Genomic DNA, 24088 nt, shown 5'->3' with positions numbered 1-24088 from the left:
GGCCACCTCCTGTCCCCCCTCCCTGGGAAGGCACAACGTGGTCCGTGCAGGTCAGACGGCTTCAAAGCAATGTAAGAAAAACATCCAGAAAAACATCCTCCCTCCACGGGAGTGCCCAGAACCCCACATCCATCCCCCTGCCTCCCGGGCCGGGACACGGCCCCAGCTGGGGGGGGCTGGTTAAGGCATTGGCGGTGATGTCCCTGTCAGGGGGGGCTGCAGCCCCTTCCCCTTATTCCTTCTCCCGCGTCCACTTGATCATGGTCTCGGGCGAGCGGTAGAGGAAGATGAGCTTGGCGTAGAGCTCCTCCTCCAGCTCCAGCTCGCCCGTCTCCCGCACCAGGAAGATGTCCTGGCACAGCTTCAGGATGCGATCCACGTAGGGCAGCTCCTCGAACATGATGGAGTGCGAGACCTCGCTGAAGAAGCCGCGCACGAACTTGCCGATCACCAGCACGACGGACACGTAGAGCCCCATGATCCTGCAGGAGGGGGGCACACCCTGGGTCCCACCAGCGAGTCCCTCCGGCTCCCCCCCGCACCCTGGCACCCTGCACGTACCCGTAGCCAGCCAGGAAGCCCAGGCTGGGGGGGCTGACTTTGTCGTTGAAGATGATCATGGGGAGGATGTTGCCCTCGCGGGCTGGGGCGTTCTTCTGCCTCAGCACCCACCACTCCACAAAGTGCTCGCCAGGGCCAGAGCCCCTGCGCTCCTGTTTCAGATGCACCTCCACGTCCAGGTAGCTGTCCTCGTCATCTGCAGGGGGTGACACCGTCAGGGCACCGCACGGTGGCTGCTGTGCTCTTAAGGACTTTTTGGGGGGAGTGACACAGTGGGACTCGTGTCCTCACTGTCCGCAGGGGCTGGCACCATCAGGTGTGCTTCCAGTGCTGATTTTTTGGGGAGGGACACACTGGGACTCATTGGGGATGTTGTGTTGAGGACACAGAGGGGGACAGTAACATTTGGGGACGTGGCTCATGGGGGTTGTTGGATCTCTGGGATGTCGGGGACTGAGGACATTGTTGTGGGGAAAGCAGTGCTGGTTTCCTTGTGGGGGACATGTTGGGACCTACCTGGCAGCAGCTGCTTGACAGGTTCAGCTTCGAGGCCGGAGGGAGCCCGGATGTATTTGGGGAAGAGGTTTAGCAATTGCCTGCAAGAAAGTGGAGTGATGGCGGGGTGTTACACCATCCCACTGAGCGCAGGGGTCCCGCCACCCCCTCAGGGGACACTCACACGGGCTCACTCCTGGTGCCATCCAGCAGCTGGGCCAGCTGCAGGCGCTGGGGCGCGCCGGGCTCCAGGTCTGTGTCGTGTTTGCCGTAGGCGTTCTCCACCGTGCCCCCCTTGCCCAGGTCCCTGCGGGCACGAGAGGCTCAGTGTGGGCAGGGGGCTGCGGGCAGGGCTGGCTCCTCCCTGGCCGTGGCCCAGGTACCTCTGGAAGATCCAGTTGAAGTGCAGGGTGATGTCGGAGGAGCCGTTCTGCAGCTCCAGCCGCATCTGCTCGCGGCTGGGGGGGCTGATGCTCCACAGCGAGCCCGAGCTGCCCTCGATGCGGGCGGTCACGATGTCCTCCACGTCGTAGAGGCTGATGAACTGCATGGCCAACTGCCAGCAGGGGGGACACGGCTCAGCCCCTGCCCCGGGCAGCCAGCAGGGGGTTTTTTGGGGGAGTTTTGGGGTGGAGGGATTTACCGGCTGGCTCTCAAACTCTTTGGTGAGCTCATCGTAGTCCTCCGAGGTGAAGGGTTGGATGTATTGCTGCTGGGAGCTCGTGCTGAACAGAGGCTGGAGGGGACAGGGGGACATCAGCCAGGCAGGGCACCCTGGTGTCCCACCGGGCACCCCAACAGCCACCTCCCAGATGCTCACCTCGTACCCCCCCAGCTTGAGGGTGACGGTGACGTCGATGGGGTGGTTGATGATGCCCACCACGGAGCGCACCAGGGACATGAAGAGCAGCGGGAACCAGATGATGCCCACGAGGAAGAGGATGATGAGGCCGCCCATGCCATACTTCACCACCTTCTTCTTCTTCTGCCCCTTGGGCTGAGGGTATTTCTGGGGTGGGGGGAGACAGCACACGGTGTAGGGTGGGCTCAGGGGGACCCCAGAAGTGGTTCAGTGAGGGACCCTGCCTGGCATAGGGGCTGTACCTTCTCGGTCTCCCGGCTGCACTTGATGATGAAGATGTTGGCGTAGATGTCCTCCACACACATCCAGTTGGAGAGGGACAGCGTGGTGTCCGTCCACACCCAGTCCATGACAGCCCGCAGCTCCACCAGGAAGGGCACGAGGCGGAACCTGGGGGGGACACGGGGAGAGGGCAGTGGTACGGCACCCTCGGGGTGCCCGGGGCTCCCTGCGGCCCCGTGCCCTACCCCTGGAAGAGGAAGAGGTTGAGGTGGTTGTATTTCTTGGTGAGGAAGTTGCCCAGGATGCGGGTGGGGTAGCCACAGCGGATCTGGTAGGCCGACAGTCCAAAGTAGATGCACTTCACAAAGTACCACAGCTGGGCCACCGTGTTGTGGCGGAACATCCTGCGGGAGGAACGTGTCACCCTTCAGCCCCCAGCCTGGGCCACCACGCGGGCTCGGGGACACCAAGGTGCCACGCAGGGAATCCTTTGGGACATACCTTTGCGTGACGTAGGGCAGGATGAAGAACATCCAGATGTGGATGCCGAAGACCAGGATGACCTGGAAGATGAGCTTGCCCAGCACGGTCTTGCGGAGGTAGAGCGCGCGGTCGATGACCATGGTGCTGAACTGGAAGAGCAGCATGAACAGGAAAGCCTCCGGCACTTGGTTTTCCGACAGCGAGGAGGTGATGTCGGCGGCCGCCGTGTGTCTCTGGGGTGCAGGAGAGGTCAGGATGTGGCCCGGCCTCACCCCGTGGTGGAGGCAGGACAGTCAGGGCCCCGTGGGACTCCCTGCTCACCCCAAAGGCCCAGAAGCCGAAGACGATGATGATGAAGTCGACCACGTCAGCCAGGAACATGTAGGCGTAGACGTCGGTGGCTGCACGGCTCTGCGTGTCCAGGGTGTCCCGGCAGAACTGGCACACTGGCTGGTACACGTTCTGTGCCCTGCAGGGACAGGGGACACGGGACAGGTGACAGGGACTGCGCCCCACAGCCCCCACCCCAACCAGCACCGCCACGACTCACATGGTGAGGAAGAAGCCCTTGACCCGCAAGCCAAACGCCTTCAGCTTCCTGTGAGCGTGGCTCTCTTCAGACTCCTCCTCCTCCTCTTCCTCCTCCTCGCCCCCTTGAAGTGAGGCACAGCGTGGGTGACAGCCAGGGTCCTGCAGGGCCACATCCTGCCCGGCCCCAGCACCCTGGGGGTGCCAGCCTTGCTCCTCAGCAGGGCACGAGGGTTGGGAGCTGGTGCTCACCTTCCACTGAAACCATCTCCGTTGTCTTCCTCCCCTGCTTCCTCCTGAAGCGGAGCTGCATGGCCTCGGTCCCCTCGTCCTGCTCCACAGACTCGCCCTCCAGCTCCAGCCCCGAGGCTGCTTCTTCCAGTGCTCCTGGCTGGGCTGGAGCCTCCAGCCCTTCCTCAGCCACCTCTGGCGGTGGGGACATGGCTTCCTCCGGCTTCTCCTCCTCTTCCTTGCTCTCGTGCTTCTCATCCATCGTCTTCTCCCGGTCCCACAGCCCATAGGACTGCAGATGGACATGGTTAGGGGCCCCCCAGCCCCACACACCTCACTCCCCGCCCTGCAGCATCAACTCCCACCAGCACTGGTGGGGAACCACGGCAGAGCCACCCAGCACCTGCAGAGCCCCCAGGAGCAGCTCCAGCTCCCCCCAAAGGCCCACCCACGGCCCAGGGCTCACCAGCAGCAGGGAGCGATGGAAGAAGAGGGCCAGCAGCTGCAGGAGGTCATACTTGATGTAGTGGATGGACTTCTCAAAGCCCAGGATGCGTGGTGGGAAGAAGGGCTTGCCCTCGTTGCGCAGCAGGGTGATGTAGCCATTCCAGGGGAAGAAGCCAAACTGGAAGAGGTATTTCACCACCACCATCATCTGTGGGGACGCTGGGGTCAGCGGGTGGCAGTGGGGGCCAGGTGGCATCGTCCCTTCGCTGGCCACCCCCTGCCCACCTCGGTGAAGACAATGGCGGTCACCCAGAAGCGCTTGGTGGGCCGGGGGCTGCAAAGCATGGCCCAGAGGAAGACGAGGATGGGCAGGAAGAGGGAGATGAGGGAGCCGGTGACCATGTTGTTGAGGATGATGGTGAAGTAGCAGAGCAGCTCGGAGTGGCCGGTCCCGAAGCGGTACCCGGCCAGCAGCAGCTTCAGGAACCGGTTGTGGGATCGGTGGAACTGCTCCGACTGCTCCAGCTCGGAGACACACAGCCTCCTGCAGGATGCAGGGCTGGGGTGAGCCCCCCTGCCACCTGCCATCCTGCTGTCCCCATGTCCCCCCGTCCCTCTGTGCACCTGCTCTTGAGGAGCTCACTGGCAGTGCGCCTGCGCTGCTGGGGGACGGCCAGGAACTGCTGAGCATCAGCCACGTCCTCCACGTTTATCACCTGCTCCTGGCTGCTGGAAGGAGGGGCAGCTCTTAGGCACCTGCTGGGGGTGACAGAGGGACAGGGCCGAGCCCCCTGCCCCACCTGTGGCACTGCCAGCTGCCCCCTCGGGGGTGTCTATGCACCTGCCTGGAAGTGCTGCTTTGGGAGTCTGCAGCCAAGGAGCCGGGCGAGCTCAGCTGCTGCAGGAGCTCCACTGGTGGCAGCTCTCTCTCGTAGAGCTCATCTGGGAACTCCTGGTTTATCTGCTCTCCCTGTGGCAGGCAGGACGTCAGTGCCACCGTGTGCTGCCACCCCCCGCGCCCCGCTGTCCCCCCGGGCTCACCCTGGCCAGCCGCTCTGCCATGACAAATCTCTCGAGGCACAGGACCTGCGACATGTCCGTGTGCTCCCGGGTTTGGTTGTCCAGCCACTGGGTCAGCCCGTCCACCAGGGCCTGGCACAGCAGCCACAGGAACCTCAGCATGTTCAGCACCCGCTGCAAGACGTTGCGTCTCTCTGCCAGGGCGAGAAGGGGCCTGGAGGGTCACTCGTGCCCACCCAGGCCTCCCCAGCATCCCCCAAGGAAGGATGAACATCATTTTTGGGGCTCTCTCATCCACCACCCCCTCCCCTGTCCCCCCACAGACACCTCAACAACCGGGGTGGGCACCAAAGAAGCTGCCCAGCTTGTGCCAACCCCACTGTAGCCACCAGAGAGTCCCCACACACGCTGGGAGCGCCCTGCCAGGGCACAGGGTGGGCGCCAGGCAGGGCTGTGTCCCCCCCTGCCCCCCCAGCCCCATTTTGGGGTGTCACACCCACCTGCAGCGCTGTCGGTGCTGGGGGCCCGTGGCTGCTCGGGCTGCTCCTGCTGCCGCAGCACCGTCCTGGTGTTGGTCACCCAGGCCTGGTAGGCCAGCTGGAGGGGGACAGGGGCCATCAGCACCCTGGGGACACTGCCAGCCCTCTGGCTGCTCTGCAGTCCCCAGCCCTGCTCACCTGGAAGGCGCTGGGCCTCCCCGGCCGTGGCTCCTCCTGCACCTCCTCCTCCTCCTCGCTGTCCGACTCGAAGAGGAAGTATTCCCCGGAATGCAGCACTACCAGGGGGGACACAGGGTGTCACGGCACAGCCAGGGCCACGGCAGGGGTGTCACACCCCAGGCTGTCCCCGCTGCCATCTCCCAGGGCGCTGCCTGGCACCGGGGACACCCATGGGGACATCAAAGCCAACGACTCAACTGCCACGTCCCCAAAGCGGCGCCAGCGTTCGGAGGTGACCGACATCAGCGACCCCAAACCCAGCCTGGCACCCCCAGTCCAACACCCCGTTAGTGCTGGGGGGCAGAGAAGCCATGGTTAGTGCTCTGCGGCCGAGCCTGGGGACAGGGGACATGCAGGTGTCACCCTGGCCAAGCAGTGCCACCAGTGTCCCTGTGGGTGTTAGCAGTGCCGGTGGAGGGACCTCCCCGAGGGGCTGAGCCCCGTGCCAGGGCTGTACCTGTGGCGTGGTCCAACCATGGCCTCCACCACCGCTGCCTCTGCCGGGACGGGTCTGTGGGGCCACCAGGAGCTGTGGGATGGCACACAGGGCTGAGCAGGGCCCTGCCCAGGGCACCCACCCCGCCTCGGGTGGCTGGGGGCACCAGGGGTCACCACAATGCTCCACGGGGCTCCACCAGGATGGGCGCTGGCAAAAGGTCACAGTGACACCCGTGTGTCCAGAGAGGGGTTGGGGACACGGGAGGGACCCCCCGGCTCTCACCTGCTGTGGCTCCTTCCTGCCCCGTGCTGGTGGCCTGCTCCTGGTGGTACTTCTGCTGCTTGGCTCGGATCCGCTCCATCCTGGAGGCAGGGGATGCTGCAGAGCCCGCTCCCCCAGGCCCCCGGGGGCACCCCATACACAGGGGTGTCCCCAGCTGCAGGGAGAGGGGTCCCAGTGCCCCCCAAAACCCACTCACTGCCGCTTCAGCTGGTCCAGCGACTTCCTCTCGGCTTGCTGGTGCGAGCGCAGGCTCTTCAGGATGCTGGCCTTGAACAGGGCCACACCCCTGGGGCACAGGGACAGTGGAGGGTCAGGGGAGCCCCCGGCACCCACGGGGACCCTCCAGGACCCCAACCCCACCTGGAAGCCTGCAGGGCAGAGGCTCGGAGGTTCCACATGACGTGCAAGTAGTAGGAGCTGAGGAAGATGCGGCGCTGGAGCAGGAGGAAGAAGAAGCAGATGCTGTCCCAAATGATGCCGGCCTCCTCCACGGGCAGCGTGCAGTCGTGGTCCTTGGGCATCGCCTTGGCTGGCAGGCAGAGGTGCAGGCAGGTCAGGCAGCAGCCCAAACCTGCAGCCCCAAGCCCCCCAGCCCAGCAACTCACGGTTGTAGTAGCCCTTGACGGTGCAGACGAGGCTGAAGAGCTGGATCACCCAGCAGAACCTGCTCTGCATCTGCTGCACGAACACGCAGGACAGGAGCTGCGGGCAGAGGGGGCACACACAGCTCTGTCACACCCCAGGGACACCCAGGGCGACCCGAGGAGAAGCCCGTGGGCCACAACGCACCGAGAGCATGTTTTTGGAGATGATGACGGCGATGTTGTAGAGGATGAGGCAGTCCCAGAGCACGAGGCGGGCGCGGGCCGGCTTGCGCAGCATGGCGGTGCCCGAGAGCAGCAGGTAGAAGCAGGCCAGCACGTAGCCCAGCCCAAAGAGGCTGATGCGGTTGGTGCCGGTGATGAAGACCACCACCAGGACGACCCAGAAGAAGTAGTGGAACACCACCACCTTCGCCATGTCCAGGTAGGACCTGTGGATGGGGTGGTCACAGCAGGGCCTTGTCCCTCCCCAGCACGGTCCCAGTCCCCCCACCAGCCCTGTCATGGGGGACAAAGGGTTTTGTCCCAGATTATGGCACAAAGCCTGTGAGGGTCCAGCACCATCACCAGGGGTGGCCTGGACCACCTCATGTCCTTCCAGAAGAGCCTCAGGGTGTCCCTGCTCCAGCCATCAGGGGAGTCATGTCCAAAGGGACCCTGGCCCAAAGGGGTTCCAGTCCCACTCTAGAGGATCCCAGCCCAGCAGCCCCCACTGCCTGAAGGTCCCATCCCACCCACACCTCACGGGGTCCCATCCCAGATTCACCATCCAAAGGTGGGATCTCATCCTGTCCCTACCCCAAAGGGTTCCACCCCAGGGAGGGAGCCCATCCTGCCCACACCCCAAAGTTTGGCACCCCAAGGGTGGGATTCCATTGTGTCCACACCCCAAGGAGTCTCATCCCAGCTGGGTCCCACCCCATCCATACCCCCAGGGATGCCATCCCAGAGGGGCGCCCCGTTCTCTGCCCACAGGGAAGGCCCAGCCCCGGCGGGGTGCTGTGCTGGGGGCACCCACTTGCAGTAGATGAAGTTTGGGGTGGGGTTGTGGTGCTCCTGCTCCAGGTCCAGCCGGTCGGAGTTGTCCCCGGCCGCCTGCAGCCACGGCTCCGAGCGCTCGGCCTCGAAGACGCGCCACTGCTGGGCCGCGCACAGCAGCAGCAGGAAATCGTCTGGGGGAACAGGGCTCAGCCCGGGCCACAGCCTTCCCCAAAACGCTGCTGCCCCCCAAACCCTGCCCCCAGGCTGGGGCACCCCCATGCTGCCCAGGATGGGGAGCTCACTGATTCCCTCCAGGCTTTCCCCAGCCCCTCCTCCTCTCTAACCCAGTGTGGATCTCTCCAGGCTCCTCCTTTTCCCAAAAAGGGGTGGGATAACAATTAAATTTCCCCAAAACGAGCTGGGGTTTGCCATGACTCCTTCTCCAATGGGGTCTGTGTGGTTTAAGCTCTACCTCCAAAGGAGTGGGGCTCTTAAAGCTCCTCCACCCCTCATGCCTGTCCTTCCCCACTCCTGGAGGCAGGATGGACCCGAACGATGGCTGGGGAGGTCCCAGAGGTCAGGGGGGCTGGAGGAGGGTGACAGGGCACCCCATGGGCACAGAGGTGCCAGGGGCTGGAGTAGGGGGGCCAGGGGGTGCCATGGGCTGTGTCACCCCAAGGGCAGAGGATGCCAGGGGCTGGAGTAGGAGGACAGGACACCACATGGGCTGGGGGCTACTTACTGATGAGGTTGCTGGATTTGGGAGCCTCGAAGAAGTCGGGCAGGTAGAGCCACTTGACGAGGGCCGAGTTGAGGGGAATGGTGCTGCTCCAGCGCCACGGATAGTCTGGGGAGCAGGGAGCACCATCAGCGCCAGGCCTCCCCTCCAGCCCCTTCCCAGGGCAGGCCAGCGGCGCCCCACAGAAAGGCGGGGTGCCCCCCGTGCCCCCCTTACCCATGCAGAGGGCGGGCGGTATCCCCAGGCACAGCAGGTACTGGTAGAGGAAGAAGATGACGAGGAAGAGGCAGTACTTGGGCCAGAGGCGGGCGATGGCCGCGCGCCGCCGCCGCGTCAGCATCACCACGAGCCAGCAGCCGTGCAGGATCACCAGGAAGTTCATCCGCTGCCCGATCACGTTCACCATCATCAGGAAGCAGATCTGGGGGCGCAGGGGGGCTCAGCACCGGCATGCCGTGAGCGCTGGGCCCCCCCAACAACGCCCCTGCTCCCACCTCCAAGCCAAACTTGTAGTAGAAGTAGTTGACGAAGTATTTGGCGCAGCTGACGAGGCCGAGGTCCAGGTGCTCGCGGGAGATGTCCTCGAAGACGGTCTCGGTGACGGGGGCCACCAGCTGGTGCTGCTTGCGGTGGTACTGCTGGCGCCGGTACACCACGGCCTCGAACACCAGCAGCAGCAGCACCAGCAGGTGGTTCTGGGGGAGCAGGGCACGCTCAGCACCACGCCGTGGAGCCGGGAGCCCCCCCCGGCTGGTGCCCACGGCCTCCCCGTGCCCACCTTGACGTATCCCCAGTTGGGGAAGCCCTTGCGGATGCCGAACCAGTTGGCAGGGTCCACGGGGCCGCGGTACAGCGTGGAGTTGCCCAGCTCCTCAGGGGTCAGGTTGGTGCTGTTGGGTAGGGGCTGCAGAGGGGAGCACCAGGGGATGGGTCAGTGCCCCCCAGGCCCCCCCCCAGCCAGGGAGCCCCCCAAAAACCAGCCCCACTGGGCACACCTGGGTGCAGTTGCTGAAGTACTCGTGGGGGTCCACGACCTCGAGCTGGTAGAGCATCTTGCAGACGATGATGATGCAGGTCCAGACGGTGGAGAGGCACGAGGCCATGTGGCGGAAGCGGCAGTAGGGCACGGCCAAGGTCCACAGCAGCACCAGCAGGAAGTTCATCACCGAGACCTGGGGCAGAGGCCGTGTCAGCACCTGGAGGGGGCCCAGCTGAGCCCCCCAGCCCCACGCCACCATGGGTACCTCCTCCAGGGCCACCCAGACAGTGTAGAGAGCCACCATCTTGACGACGTGGAGCTCCAGCAGGCGCCTCATGAAGACCTCCCCGCGTGTCACCATGTCCGAGAAGGTGCGGCCCAGCACGACCAGGCGCTCCAGCACCAGCCCCCATTTGTTGGATGCTGTGGGACATGGACCCTCATGGACACCCCTGCAGCCTCGCTGGCTCTGAGGACACCCCAACCCATCCCCTGTGTCCTCCCCCATCCATTCCCACAGCTCCCCAACACCTGGAGAACAATCCAATCCACCCCTGCAACCTCTTCCTGGCTCAGAGGGCACCCCGATCCATCCCTGCATCCTTCCAGACTTGGAGGAGACCCCAATAAATCCCTGCACTACGCTGGTCCCACCCCGGCTTTCAGGACACCCCAATCCACCCCCATGCCCTCCCAGCCCGTTCCTGGCTCAGAGAACATCCCAGTCCATCCCCACACCCTCCCAGACTTGAAGGACACCCCAATCCATCCCCTGAAAGTCTCTTCCAGGCTTGGAGGGTGCCCCAATCCACCTCCACACTCGGATACCAACCCAAACCCATCTCCCTACCCTCCCAGGCCCCTCCTGGCCTGCAGGACACCCCCTCCCAGCCCTGCCCTGTACCCAGGGACGCCGTGTCCGAGTCTCGGGACCGGGCGGTCTCGGCCGAGGCCACGTCCCGCAGCAGGCGGCTCCCGTGCAGCTCCTCAGACCTGTGGGAAGGGGGCTCAGAGCAGGCACGGGGGGCTCGGGGTGCAGGGGGGTCACCCAGCACCCGCTCCTACCTGGGGATGTGGTCGGGGGCCGGAGAGGGGGGCCGGATGTGCTGCAGGTCAGTCATGAGCATGAAGGGCTCGTGGAAGTAGTGGAGCTGGAGGATGCAGGCCAGGAGGAAGAAACCCATCATGAGGATGCTGGAGAAGAGCTTGGAGACGCTGAACTGCTGCAGGCCCATGTCGCTCAGCCTGGATGGGGACAGGAGGGTCAGCACGGGGTCTCATCCATCCCACCCCAAGCAGGCACTGAGCCCCCACACCAGGGCTCAACCCCAACCTGCTCCGTGCCTCGGTTTCCCCAGGTGCAACCCAGCCCTTGGCCATGCCCGGGTGCCACCTCAGGGCTGGTGCCAGCAGGGACCCCACAGCGGGTAGGGGACACTCACTGGTCATTATTGAGGCCCGTAATGTTCCTCCAGTACATGGGGAAGTCCTCAAACTGGTAGGTGTAGGTGGCGATGAGCACCAGCATGGTGTACGCCACCACCAGCCACCAAAAACCCTTGAGCACCTTGCGCCACAGGCTGTAGTACACCTGCGGGGACAGGGACATCAGCAGGGCCACCCTGGGGGTGGCACAGGTCCCCGGGGGTCCCCAGCCCCTGCACCTGGAAGAGCATGAGGCAGAGGAGCAGGAGGAGCATGTAGACGATCTTGTAGAGCACGAGGCGGCCGGCGAAGGTCACCACGATGAACTTGGCAGCGCAGACACAGATCCAGAACTTGGGGAAGAAGTTCCTCACCACGTCCCCCAGCCTGTGCAGCACGTCCCGCATCTGGCTGGTTTCTGTGGGGCACGGAGGGGCTGCAGGAGCTGGGCGGGGACACCGGGGTGCCCCCCACAGCTGCGGGGTGCCCGGCGTGGGTGACACCAGGAGCCCTCACCTGTCTCTGTGACAGACACCTCCAGCAGCGGCATGGCCGGGGCCCTCCTCGTTAGCACCTTCTCGGTAACGAACCTCCGCAGCAGCATCCAGAAGGTGAGGGTGAGCAGGAGCTGCGGGGACAGGCGGTGAGCGGGGCCAGCGGGGTGCCATCCCACAGGGGTGTGACAGTGCCACAGTGCCACGCTCACCTTCGCCCCCAGGGCCATGCAGGGGTAGCTGTGATGCACCAGCCCCAGCGGCTGCAGCTGCATGAAGCTGATGTGGGTGGGCAGCTCGGCCACCACGTCCATGGCCCACACGTAGTGCAGGCAGCACAGGGCGATGGCGTAGAGCACCAGGAAGGGCGAGCACAGCATGGCGAAGTGCCGGCGGCTCCGCACCGTCCAGATCAGGCACGCCCAGAGCAGCAGCACGAAGGTCAGCCAGCTGTGGTACATGATGCTCCACACCTGCGGCCAGGGAGCGGGAGGGCTCGGCCCACGAGGTGTCCCCAGCACGGCTGTGTCCCCTCTCCATAGCCGTGTCCCCTCCCTATGGTCGTGTGCCCTCCCCATGGCTGTGTCCCCTGCCCATGGCCGTGTCCCCTGCCCATGGCCGTGTCCCCTGCCCAGGGCTGTGTGCCCCCTGCCCACTGCTGTGTCCCCTGCCCATGGCTGTGCCCCCTGCCCATGGCTGTGTGCCCCCTGCCCAGGGCTGTGTGCCCCCTGCCCAGGTGAGCGGGGCCAGCGGGGTGCCATCCCACGGGGTGTGACAGTGCCACAGTGCCACGCTCACCTTCGCCCCCAGGGCCATGCAGGGGTAGCTGTGATGCACCAGCCCCAGCGGCTGCAGCTGCATGAAGCTGATGTGGGTGGGCAGCTCGGCCACCACGTCCATGGCCCACACGTAGTGCAGGCAGCACAGGGCGATGGCGTAGAGCACCAGGAAGGGCGAGCACAGCATGGCGAAGTGCCGGCGGCTCCGCACCGTCCAGATCAGGCACGCCCAGAGCAGCAGCACGAAGGTCAGCCAGCTGTGGTACATGATGCTCCACACCTGCGGCCAGGGAGCGGGAGGGCTCGGCCCACGAGGTGTCCCCACCACGGCTGTGTCCCCTCTCCATAGCCGTGTCCCCTCCCCAGGGCCGTGTGCCCTCCCCATGGTCGTGTGCCCTCCCCATGGCTGGGTCCCCTCTCCATAGCCGTGTCCCCTCCCCAGGGCCGTGTCCCCTGCCCATGGCTGTGCCCCCTGCCCAGGGCTGTGTGCCCCCTGCCCATGGCTGTGTCCCCTGCCCACTGCTGTGCCCCCTGCCCAGGGCCCTGTCCCCTGCCCATGGCTGTGCCCCCTGCCCAGGGCTGTGTGCCCCCTGCCCAGGGCCGTGTGCCCCCTGCCCACTGCTGTGTCCCCTGCCCATGGCCGTGTCTCCTGCCCATGGCTGTGTCCCCTGCCCAGGGTCCTGTCCCCTGCCCATGGCTGTGCCCCCTCCCCAGGGCCGTGTCCCCTGCCCATGGCCGTGTGCCCTGCCCACTGCTGTGTCCCCTGCCCATGGCTGTGCCCCCTGCCCAGGGCTGTGTGCCCTGCCCAGGGTCCTGTCCCCTGCCCAGGGCTGTGTGCCCCCTGCCCAGGGCCCTGTCCCCTGCCCATGGCTGTGCCCCCTGCCCAGGGCTGTGTGCCCGTCCCCTCTCCATAGCCGTGTCCCCTCCCCAGGGCCGTGTCCCCTGCCCATGGCTGTGCCCCCTGCCCAGGGCTGTGTGCCCCCTGCCCATGGCTGTGTCCCCTGCCCACTGCTGTGCCCCCTGCCCAGGGCCCTGTCCCCCACCAGCTCTTTACCATCATGGCGATGAGGGCAGACACGTAGCTCTGCTTCATGAGGACGTGGCCCAGGCTGCGCAGGGGCAGCCATGCCGACGGATGCCTCCTGCCTGGCAGGGGGAGAGGGAGCGTGAGGGACCCCAGGAGCCAGGCAGGGTTTGGGGAGCAGAGGCACCCCCAGGAGCCAGGCAGGGTTTGGGGAGGGGCAGCACAGGCACCCCCAGGATCCAAGCAGGGTTTGGGGGGCACAAGGCACCCCCAGGAGCCAGGCAGGGTTTGGGGAGCGGGGTCAGCCTTACGTGTGTTCAGGTTGTGCACGGTGCAGTTCTCGGTGCTGACGCTCGGTTTCCCAGTGCTGGGGGACAGCATGGGCTGAGGGCAGAGAGGGCTCAGAGTCCATCCTGGCACCCCCATCCCGCACCCATTCCCCACACAGCCCCCCCAAACCCACCTTGGTGTCCTCGGCCACGTGGTGGGTGTCCTGGGGCCAGCTCTCCAGCTCCACCAGGTCCCTGGGGCGCGGCCGTGCCGGTGCCACGGTTCTCTGCGAGGGGCAGGAGCCAGCTCAGGGCACCCACTGCCACCACAGGGGAGCAGGACCCTGCCCCAGCCCCCTGCCAAGGCACCCCACACCCCAGTCACATTGTCACCGCTGTCACCGCTGTCACCACCGGGGTCTGGCTCAGTGCTGCAGCCCCTCACCTTGGCATCCCGCCAGCGCAGCTTCACCAGCGTGGCCATGGCGTAGTAGAGCAGGAACAGGATGCCAGGGTTGGCGTAGACAGGCCAGGGGTGGCTGTTGTTGAGGTTCAGGGTGTTGGGCTGCGAGCAGTTGTAGTACAGGATGATGTCCTTGAAGCCAAACACCCTGCAGGGGACAGAGGAGCTGGCATCAACCCCAGCCAGGAGCAGCAGCCAGGCTCCCCATCCCAGAGGGATGCTCTGGATGCCCTCCCCAGGCTGGGATGGGCAGCTCAGCCGGGCACAGCCCCTCCCTGGGACTCACCGTGCCCAGATGGTGGGGGGTGGGAACACGCCCTGGACGAAGGGGGTCTGGTAGGCATAGAGGCACAGCAGGTGGCAGGCGCTGTAGATGCCAACCAGGACGCAGAGGACGTTGAAGGCCTGGTGGCTGAAGGGGAGGTGACAGGCCCACCACGTGCACAGCCCCATGAAGAGCAGGAAGTAGACGCTGGAGGAGGCGGAGGGCAGGGTGATCCCTGGGGAGCAGAGCCCCACGGGCGGTCAGTGCACAGCCTGGCATCCCCCTGGACCGAGCAGCATCCCCCTGGGCAGAGCAGCACCCCCCTGGACCGAGCAGCACCTCCCTGGGCAGAGCAGCACTCCCCTGGGCAGAGCAGCATCCCCCTGGGCAGAGCAGCATCCCCCTGGGCAGAGCAGCATCCCCCTGGGCTGAGCAGCACCCCCCTGGGCTGAGCAGCACCCCCGTGGGCTGAGCAGCACCCCCCTGGGCAGAGCAGCACACCCCTGGACCGAGCAGCACCCCCCTGGACCCAGCATTCCTCCTCAGAGCAAGCATCCCTTCCCCTTGGACCAAGTTTTCCACCTTGGATCAAGCATCTCCTTCCTCTTGGTCCAAGCTTTTCCCCTTTGGACTCTAAGTTCCGTCCTGAGACCACACATCACTCCTGCCTGGAATGAGCATCCCCTCCCTCTCCAGGCCAGGCATCTCTTCCTCCACAGAGCAAGCATTTGGAGTGAGCAGCTCTCCCCTGGACTGAGATTTCTCTCCTGGATTGAACATTCTCCCCCCTTGGACCAATCACCCCTTCTCCTTGCACAGTTTTCCCCTCTGGACCGAGCACCCCTCCCTGCCCTGAGCTTTCCCCCTGGATGCAAACCCTCCCCTGATGCACCAGCCACGCTTTCCCTCCGACCGAGCCCCACAGCCACCCCGCACCGAGCATCCCCGCTCTGCACCAAGCCCCCCGCGTGCCCCCCGGGCCGTGCCCACCTGCCAGGGCCAGCAGCAGGATGGCCAGGCCCTTGCCAGCCTCCCAGAGCAGGGAGTGAGCCTTGCTGCGCAGGCGGCTCCGCAGCCGCGAGTCCCTGTGCGCCGCGCGCCGCTGCCTGCCCGCGTCCCTCTCTTCCCTCTGCCGGGGACAACCGGGGTGCTCTGAGCTCAGCACCCGGCCCCGGCAGCTCCCGGCCGTGCCTCAGTTTCCCCGCTCTGAGGGCAGGGCTGGCCGGCCGGGCGGGCTCAGTGCCCGGCACCTGGCCGTGTTTATCTGCTGTCCTTGGCTCCCGCGGCCGCCTTCCCAGCACTGAGCTTTATTCCAGGCTCACGGCAAAGGCATCCCTGCCAGCCGCTGCTCCGGGCTGCTGGGGAGCCCCAGAGCGGGGCTGGGGCTGTGTCTGCCACCAGCAGTGTCCCCGTCACTGCTGGCACTGCCAGGTGGGGCTGGCATGGCACAGCACCCAGCCCTGCAGCAGCGAGCTCGAGCTGGGGGCTGCACCCCAAAAACACCCACCCCATAAACATCCAGCCACAACTGCCCACCCCATAAACACCCACCCCACAAACACCCACCCCACTGTCCCACTGTTTGTCACTCCCTGCAGCAATGCCAGCACAAACACCGCTGCTCCTCCATGGCTGAGTCACCCTGAGCTCTGTGACAATGACCAACCCTCCAACCTGGCCAAAACTGCCCCCAACTGGGTCTCCAACCACCGGGATGCCCCCATGCCCAGCCCAGCCCCAGGCCGTGCCCAGGGAAGGGACAGGGGCCAGCCAAGGACAGGCTGGCGGGGACCCGGTGGCATGCGGGTGGTGGGATGTCCCCATGGCAGGGGGGTGGCTCTCACCCACTCCGAGGACTCCAGGGACTCAGGATTCCCTCTGGAGGTGGCAGGGCTGAGGCGGCGGCACAGGCACAAGGACAGGGACGAGACCAGCAGGATGCCAACGTCGGGTGCCACCAGCCGCACCGAGTTCAGGATGTCACTCAAGTCCAGCCTGGGGGGACAGCGGGGCAGGGGAGGGCTCAGGGGTGACCCCCCGGCCACTGCCAGCCCCCAGCCCCACAGGTGAGGGTGCCCTTACCTGGTGACCCCAATGTGCCGAGCCAGGACCTCCCAGGAGCTGCCTGTGGGGAGCAGGGGGGCACTGAGCGGGGCAGACCCCCGTGGGCAGGCACTGAGCACCCCCAGCACGGGAGAACACCCCCAGCCATGGCAGGGCAGCACGGGCTCTGTGCCCAGTGCAACGGGCACCCTGGCATGGCACGGCGTGTCCCCAGAGGTGGCACGTGGCTGGGGCCCTGCAGAGCACGGGGAGCAGGGCTGGGTGGGTGGGTGAGTGGGCACGGGCACCCCCTACTCACAGCTGGGCCCCAGCAGCTGGTCCAGGACGGGCAGAGTGTACAGGCATATCTGGAAAACCAGGTGGGCGAGGAGGAAGAGGAGGCTGATCCCCAGCAGAGCCTTGAGGATGCGGCTGCTGTGACCTGTGACACGGGCAAGGCTGTCACCCAGCAGCCAGGGACACAGCACCCCCAGCAGGGACCCTCGGGAGGAGCTGGGAGGGAGCAGCGTGCCAGGGATTGCAGGGCTCTGCCCCCGGGTGGGGAAACCAGCAGGGCTCTGCCCTCACCCAGCCCAGGACCACCCTCCATGGCCCTGCTGGCCTGGGACCACCCCAGGGTGCAGTCAGCATCCCCATTCCTGCTGGAATACCCTGGGCAGGGGTCCAGGGGTCCCCAGCCCTGCTGGACATCCCGAGGAGGGCTCCAGGGGTCCCCATTCCTGCTGGAACACCCTGGGCAGGGCTCCAGGGGTCCCATCCCTGCTGGAACATCCCAGGGAGGGCTCCAGGGGTCCCTCCCACTCCAAACCTTGTCAGCCCTTCCACCAGCTGCAGCCGTGCCCCCATCCCAGCTGGCTCTCCCCCATCCCAGCCGGCTCTCCGGGCCCTGTGCCCGTTCTCCTGGCCAGGGGGTGGGGTGGGCAGCGAGCCCACCGCAGCTGTGAGCTGCCCTGGGGGCGGCCCCGGGCCAGCAGCTCTCCCTCCTCTTGTTTTTTCCTGTAAATCCAGGCAGAGGCTCTCGGCGGTGCCGGGATGCGGGGCCGTGCGAGCCCATGAAATATTCAGAGGGTGAAGCTTTCAGCTGTGGCCGTGCCAGGCGCTGGGGGTGGGCTCAGAGCCGGGCACAGGGGGGCTGCGGGCACCTGCCCCAGGCTGGGTGACCCCCGAGGCCACCTGGGCTGCTCGTGGTGTGCCCACACAGCCCAGCCCCGAGGTTTTTGGTTAACACGGCTCCAACGCGGCCCTGCTGGAGCAGCAGGGCTATTAATAGCCCCTCTGGGCTATAATTAACAGAGAGAGGCTCCACAGGAGCCACGCTGCCCAGCCGGGGTGAAACCGCAGCGAAGGTGCCCGCGGCAGGGGGGGCAGCTCCCGGTGCCCACCCCCCCGTGGCACCCCTTACCTGTGGTGAAGCGTGAGGAGGGCCCCGGGAACCAGGGCAGGAGCAGCAGGAAGAGCAGGTACACCAGGGACAGCACGTTGTAGCGGAAAAGGCAGGCTGGGGACAGAGGGACAGCGTTAGTGACACAGGGAGGGCTCACAGCTGCACCCCCCACACCGTGGGGATCCCCAAAGGAGGGGCACCCCGAAATGCCAGGCGGTGCTGGGGTCCTGGGTCATGCCAGGCAGGACAAGGGGGTCAAGCCACCCAAAAAAATGCCGTCAGAGAGACACAGGCTGTGCCACTCCTGGGAGCCACATGGGTGACAAGGAGAGGGGACACCAGAGGTCCCACACACACAGGGGGACAGGGGAAAGGAGCCATGAGACAAATCTGTTTTCACATCATTCCCACCAAATGGGCTGAGCACTGCAGGGACCCCCAGCCGTGACCCTGCAGGGTGGCACAGCACCTGTCCCCTGCCCTGCTCTGGGTGTGCCACCAGCTCAGCACCTTCCCCCTCACCTATTTTTAGACCTAAATTACAGCTTGTCTGCAGGCACGAAACTGCCGGGGCAGCGGGGCCGAGGCAGCGCCCTGCGGGGACGGGGACAGGGATGGGGACAGGGACGTGGCAGGGCACCTGCCACCCCGGCTAGGGACTCAGCGTTCCTGTCACCCCAGTGACAGACAGCAGCACATGCAGGGAATGGGAGCAGCCCCGAGGGCACGGGGATGAGCACGGGCAGGATGTCCCGGGACACCCACCGGGATCAGTGTCCAGCTGGGGATGGGGACATGAGCTTTGTCACCGTGCCCTGCTCCGGGCAGCCCCAGGACAGCCCCCATCCCCTCTGCTGCCCACCAGGGGGATGGGGGGTCCCTCTGGGACAGCCCAGGGAGGGGACAGCCACAGGGCAGTGTGCTGGTGACCCTGGCTGTGCACGGGCAGGGTGACACGGGGAGGTGACACAGGGGGGTGACACGGTGGGAGTGACACGGGGGGGGTCAGCCCTGACCCGTGGGACCGGGGGGGGTGAGGGGGGCCCGGCCGGGCGCCAGGGACACGCTCAGCCCCGCAGCCCGGCACAGCCCTTCCTGTGTTTACCGGCTTTCAATGCGACAACACATCCTGGGGAGAGGGACAGCGCGGCCGGGGGGACACGGCACGGCCCGGGGGACAGCGCGGCACCCTCGGCCACAGCCCCGTCCCACGCCGGGGTCAGAGCCTGCTGTCCCCGCGTGTCCCCAAGGCTGCGAAGCACAGGCTGGCCCCGAGCGGGGCCGGGGGACACCGGGACCGCCAGCAGCCGCCACCTCCCCGCGGTGACCCCGGGGCGCGTCCCCTCCCGCCGCCGCTGCCGAGGGCTCCTGGCTGTTTCGGCAAACCATGACCTCATGGAGCAAATATTCCAGCCGAGAGGAGCCTTCCCGGCACGGGGGCGAGCCGTGCTCCGGCTTCCGTGGGAGCCGGGCAGGGCCCCCCGGCCATGGCACCTTGGCCAGTGCCACCCAGCCAGTGCCACCCGGGGTGACACAGCCCCACCCTGAGCCCCCGGCCCGCCTGGTGGCACCGAGGGCACGTGGTGGCACGGCTGGGATGCAGTGAGATCGCGGATTACCGCCGGGCACAGGGGGTACCCGCCTGCTGACCCCATTATTTGGTGCCAGCAGCACCCCCAGGACCCTCCGGCTGCTGGCTCGCCCTGCACCCCTCGGGCACCCCCGGGAAACCTCCCAGAAGCGCTCGGTGGCTCCGGCCAGGATGGAAAAGGAGGGGAAGGAGGTGGGGACAGGTGACAGCTGGCTCTGGGGGCACCCCCGGAGCCCAGGCTGGCACCCCCGGCCGCAGCGGGCGTGCCGTGCCCGGTGCGTGGGTGCTCCGTCCTGCACAGTCGGAGGGAACCGGTTCCCCGCAGTGCTGACAGCGGGGAAAGCTCAGCCACAGGGAGAAAAACCAGTTTGGCGTGTGGGGAGAGCAGAGCACACCCGCCCTCCCGCAGCCGGCTGGGGTGGGAGCAGCGCCGGGGCACCCGCGGCCCCCTCCCCACGCAGGCAGGGCCCACGACACCCTGGGTGCCTCTCTGAGCACCTGTCCCCTAAGCCAGGCATCCCGGACTGGCACCCCAAACCCTGCCTGTGACCCCGAGCAGCCCCCAGGCCGCCGGGAGCTCCCCGGCACCGGCAGCACGTGAAATATTAACGACATTAATGAGCCGGGAGGATAAATTACAGATAAATTACAGCGCTGGCGAGCTGGGCGGGATGTGCCGGGGTTCCTCCGCGCCAGCCTTAATTGAATTTTCCCCGTGGGAGGGGATTGGGGTCACTGGGCACCCCTGGCAAGGTGGGGGCAGCCAGGAGGAGCGGGCAGCAGCCCTGGGAAGAGGGCTGGGCTCTGGCACAGCCCCAGCACCGCACACCCAGCCAGCCTCCAGCAGGGATCCATCCAGCTGCACGGGGAAAGGGGGCTGGGGGAGCCCCCCGAGCTGGGGGAGCCCCCCAGAGCAGCCACGCAGCATCTCTCTGCACCCACACCACGCTCAGCACTGCCGGGACCTGCGGCCGCTCAGGATTAATTAGCAGAGCTCCTTAATTCCCTGCCCTGCTCCCTCACACGGCCCGTTACCTGCTGCTGGGGCCGGGCAGCTCTGCCAAGCTGCTCCCAGGTCACAGCCCCAGGGACCCCGACAGGGTCCCCAAGGTGTCACTTTGCTCCCAGGACTCGACTCTGCACTGGCTGGCTGCAAAGCAGGGGCGGGGTGAGGAACCCAGAGGCCTCATCCCAAAATCCCAGCAGTGTCGTTATCCCTGTCCCAAAATCCCAGCAGTGTCATTATCCCTGTCCCAAAATCCCAGCAGTGTCGTTATCCCTGTCCCAAAACCCTGTCACTGTGGCTCCCCCATCCCAAAATCCCAGCAGTGTCGTTATCCCTGTCCCAAAATCCCTCTCCCTGTCCCAAAACCCCAGCAGCCCCAAAGCAAGCAGCACGTTCCCAGCCTCAGCCCCTCTCTCCAGGAAGGAGCAGCCCCGCCGGCTCACCCACCATATCCTGTTTTTGTGGAAAGTCCATCCCAGCTGCCGACCCCGCTCCCGGGAATGCCGCAGGGATGCCCCAGGAGGGCTCCGGGCTGGGTGCCAGCCTGGCAAATCCCAGCGTCTGCCAGGGGCTCGTGCCAGGGGACAGGGAGCTCAGGGGACAAGTGTCAGGGACACCCCCGTGCCTGGCACACGCCAGGAGGGCACAGCCCGTGCCACAGGGCTCCCGGAGGACACATGAGGACACACATTCCCAGGGCCACCAACGTTCCCAGTGGGGCCGTGACGGTGGCTGCCATGTGGCAGTGCCGAGCGGCGCCCAAACCCTGCTGTCCTCACCCAAAGGGGACCTGCTGCACCCCTGGGGAGCTCCCACCGTGTTCCCCACCTCACTGGGCTGTGGGGGCTCAGTCCTGGGCACCTGGGCCCTGCATCTCCATCCCATCACATTCCCAGGGCCACCAACGTTCCCAGTGGGGCCGTGACGGTGGCTGCCATGTGGCAGTGCCGAGCGGCGCCCAAACCCTGCTGTCCTCACCCAAAGGGGACCTGCTGCACCCCTGGGGAGCCCCCCACGGTGTCCCCCACCTCAGTGGGATGTGGGGGCTCAGTCCTGGGCCCCCGGGCCCTGCATCTCCATCCCATCCTGTCCTGCCATCCCATCCCATCCCATCCCATCCCCCCGTGCCCGGGAGGAAGCAGCAGTTATTGCTCTTGGAGACAGCGGTGGCTTGGCTTTTCTTTTTTTTTTTGTTATTTTTTTAAAATAGGCTTGCTTTTTTTTTCCTCCTCTGTTTTATTTCCCTGGGTTTTATAAAAAGCACCTGACCGCAGGAGGCAGCTGCTGCAGCCCACGCTGGCACACCCAGCTGGGCTCCAGCCCTGTGGCACCCGGGACCCCCAGGGACCCCCCAGCACCCTGGCCGGGCAGGGGGGGCTGTGTCCCCACACCAGGGGGGTCGGGGGGCTCTGCAGCCCCAGGGGAAGGGGGTGCCACCCTCACCCATCTCCTCTGCCCACGGAGCCACGGATCAGCGTGGCCGTGACTGGCACTGGGGGTGCCCTGTCCCCCCTGGTGGGGGTGTGCTGTGCCCCCACAGCGGCTCCAGCACCCCGGAATCCCAGCAGGAAGGACGGAGGGGACACAGCCCGGGCACGGCTGGGACCCCCAGAGCTGTGCCAGCCGGGGGGCTGCCCCGAGCCCCGGGCCCAGCCCTGCGCCTGCACTCGCCCCGAGCTGGCCGGGAGCCGCGAGCAAACATCCTCCGGACGTGCGGGGAGAGCCGCACTGCCAGGGAAGGAAGGGCCGCAGGCGGGCCGGGCTGCGGGGCAAACCCTCCCAACCCAGGTGCAGCGGGGCGAGCCACACCCCCCCCGTGCCTCAGTTTCCCCCGGCTGCTCCTGCGAGACCCCCGGGCGCTGCTGAGTCACCCCCTCTCGTCAATCAGCTGGAGCAGGACGGAGTCCCCGCCCAAGCGGGGCCCCAAATTTAAACAAGCCACCTACAAGCTCAGCCCGGGAGGGGGGCGGGGGGGGACAGCAAGGCCACCAGTGTCCCCAGCTGCGGGGGACCAGCGCTCCCCGTGCCGGAGCAGGGGGGCAGAGCCAAGCACGGCCGGCAGGATTTGGGGCCAAACCAGCGTTCTTCGGAGCAGAGGGGCCCCGCGGGAGGCTGGCCCCGAGGCCACGTGTCGCCCCGGGCACCCATGGGATGCACCCGGCAGCTCCCGCGCCCCGGCCCGGGCAGCGCCGCGGCCCCCGCGGCCAGCCCCGCTCGGGGCCGGGCTCCGGGAGCCTCCTGACATCCTGCGCGATGCTCTGACTCACTGCCCCAGCAAACCCCAGCAAAAGCAGCTTTTTTTTTTTTTTTTTTTTTCTCAAGAGTCACCGACTTCCTCCGCCACAGCGAGGCTGTGCCAGCGCCCCGAAACCCAGCCCCGCTCCCCAAAGCGCAGCCGGGCACGGCGCTGCTCGCCTGGGCGCCCTTCCCTCGGCCGGCCGCGTGTCCCTCTCTCTCCAAGTGACACTGTCCCAAAAGTCCTTCTAGGGCCACCCCAAAAGCCACGCCAGAGCTTCCCGGGGCTCAGCCCCCATCGGGGCTGTGTCGGTGGCAAAGAGCCCCGGCACAAGGAGCCCCTTGAACAGTCCTCGCTGTAAAGAGGTTTTTCCTCTGCGTCTACGCAAACGCGGCGTCCCCGAAGAGGCTCCGGAGCAGGCGGGCTTCAAAGAGCCGATTCTTGTCCTGCGCGTCCCGGGACACGGGGATTTTCCAGGCCGGTGGCCAGCCGGGTGCCTCGGTGGGTGGCACATCTGCCATCAAAGGCCGACAGTGCTGCGAACGGGCTGGGGGCAGCCCGGGGACCGCAGAGCCGCAGGGGCTGGGCTGGGCACTCCGCCTGCCGGGACCCCCCCGGGCACGGGGACAGGGTGGGCACCGCAGCCCCCCGGGCATCGGCCGCCCCGCCGGAACGACCCCCGCACCCAGCGTGCCACCCCGCACGGCCACCGCGGCGACACGGCTGCGACCCGGCTGGGTCACCTGCGCCCCGGACAGCCCCGGGGACGGGGACACGCACACACCGCCCGCCCCGAGCGGGCTCGGTCACGGCGGGAGCGCGGCTCCCCGCGGGGGGACGGCACCGATCCCCCGAGGCACCGGCGGCTCCGGGATCCCCGCTCCGGGATCCCAGCCCCGCTTCCTGCGCGCAGGGATTCGCTCGCCCCCGGCTTCCCGGAGCTCCCGCACCCCTCGCCCCACGTGCCGGGAAAGCCCCGGGGCGCCCCCCGAGCCCCCCTCCCCAGGGCGGGGGTCGCAGCGCGGCCAGCTCCGGGCGATGCCCGCACTCACCGGCGAGCAGGGCGAGCGGCAGCAGCAGCCAGTAGAGCCCCTGGCAGAGCCCCCGCCGGTTCATGCCGCCCGCGGCGGGCGGGCTCGGTCACGGCGGGAGCGCGGCCCGGCACCGACAGCGACACCGGCACCGACAGCGGCACCGCCACCGCCACCGACAGCGACACCGGTACCGACACCGACACCGGCACCGACAGCGACACCGGCACCGACACCGGCACGAGCTGTCCCGGCTCGGCACCAGCCCCGCAGCCCCCCAGGTTCTGCTTTTTGCGGCCGGGGGTAAAAAAATAGCGACGAAAAAAGAAAAGGGGGGAAAAAATAAAAGAAAGATAAGCAGATGTGTTTCTTGTTTATTAAGCTGGAAAAGAAAGAAGTCGGAACTTGTTGAGTGTTTGTTGTTGATACCAGGGTTGAGCTGTGCATGGAGCGGGGAGCTTGGGAGG

The 24088-nt window shown here is 66.7% G+C and overlaps 1 protein-coding gene across 2 annotated transcripts; it reads right to left on the bottom strand.

The window, feature by feature from the left end:
- Positions 1-196: 196 nt before the first annotated feature.
- Positions 197-23720, bottom strand: PIEZO1 (piezo type mechanosensitive ion channel component 1). Of its 2 annotated transcripts, XM_039696534.1 has the most exons (50): positions 23643-23720; positions 17776-17871; positions 16672-16794; positions 16392-16434; positions 16154-16304; positions 15300-15438; positions 14331-14544; positions 14027-14192; positions 13776-13868; positions 13624-13696; positions 13343-13434; positions 12308-12568; positions 11532-11643; positions 11255-11433; positions 11033-11181; positions 10656-10835; positions 10495-10583; positions 9856-10013; positions 9607-9783; positions 9390-9515; positions 9106-9306; positions 8828-9032; positions 8615-8719; positions 7910-8063; positions 7079-7322; positions 6895-6991; positions 6650-6818; positions 6486-6575; positions 6290-6369; positions 6026-6097; positions 5527-5624; positions 5350-5446; positions 4871-5043; positions 4675-4799; positions 4454-4555; positions 4115-4373; positions 3849-4037; positions 3404-3674; positions 3174-3276; positions 2945-3092; positions 2642-2856; positions 2386-2544; positions 2161-2308; positions 1877-2065; positions 1700-1792; positions 1440-1612; positions 1241-1363; positions 1078-1157; positions 562-757; positions 197-482 (listed from the first exon to the last, which is right to left on the bottom strand). In XM_039696534.1, exons 1-50 carry the CDS (start codon positions 23704-23706, stop codon positions 233-235), a joined length of 7293 nt encoding a protein of 2430 aa, XP_039552468.1. In that variant the 5' UTR covers positions 23707-23720; the 3' UTR covers positions 197-232. The 2 variants fall into 2 exon arrangements, with proteins under 2 accessions (XP_039552468.1, XP_039552467.1); XM_039696533.1 differs by lacking the exons at positions 12308-12568; positions 13343-13434; positions 13624-13696; ... (7 more) ...; positions 17776-17871; positions 23643-23720 and adding an exon at positions 11722-11991.
- Positions 23721-24088: the final 368 nt, after the last annotated feature.

The sequence above is a fragment of the Passer montanus genome, unplaced genomic scaffold (assembly GCF_014805655.1).
Source record: "Passer montanus isolate IOZ18808 unplaced genomic scaffold, ASM1480565v1 scaffold98, whole genome shotgun sequence".
In the NCBI taxonomy this organism is placed as follows: domain Eukaryota; kingdom Metazoa; phylum Chordata; class Aves; order Passeriformes; family Passeridae; genus Passer; species Passer montanus.
The sequence above is the reverse complement of the archived record's forward strand: the minus strand, read 5'-3'. Positions and strand labels throughout refer to the sequence as shown.

Coding starts and splice junctions, on each gene's coding strand:
- PIEZO1 (XM_039696534.1), bottom strand. CDS start 23,706: ATGAACCGGCGGGGGCTCTGCCAGGGGCTCTACTGGCTGCTGCTGCCG. Junction 16,305..16,391: donor CGGCACATTGGGGTCACCAG/GTAAGGGCACCC, acceptor CTGTCCCCCCAG/GCTGGACTTGAGTGACATCC. Junction 11,434..11,531: donor GGTGTCTGTCACAGAGACAG/GTGAGGGCTCCT, acceptor CGTGCCCCACAG/AAACCAGCCAGATGCGGGAC.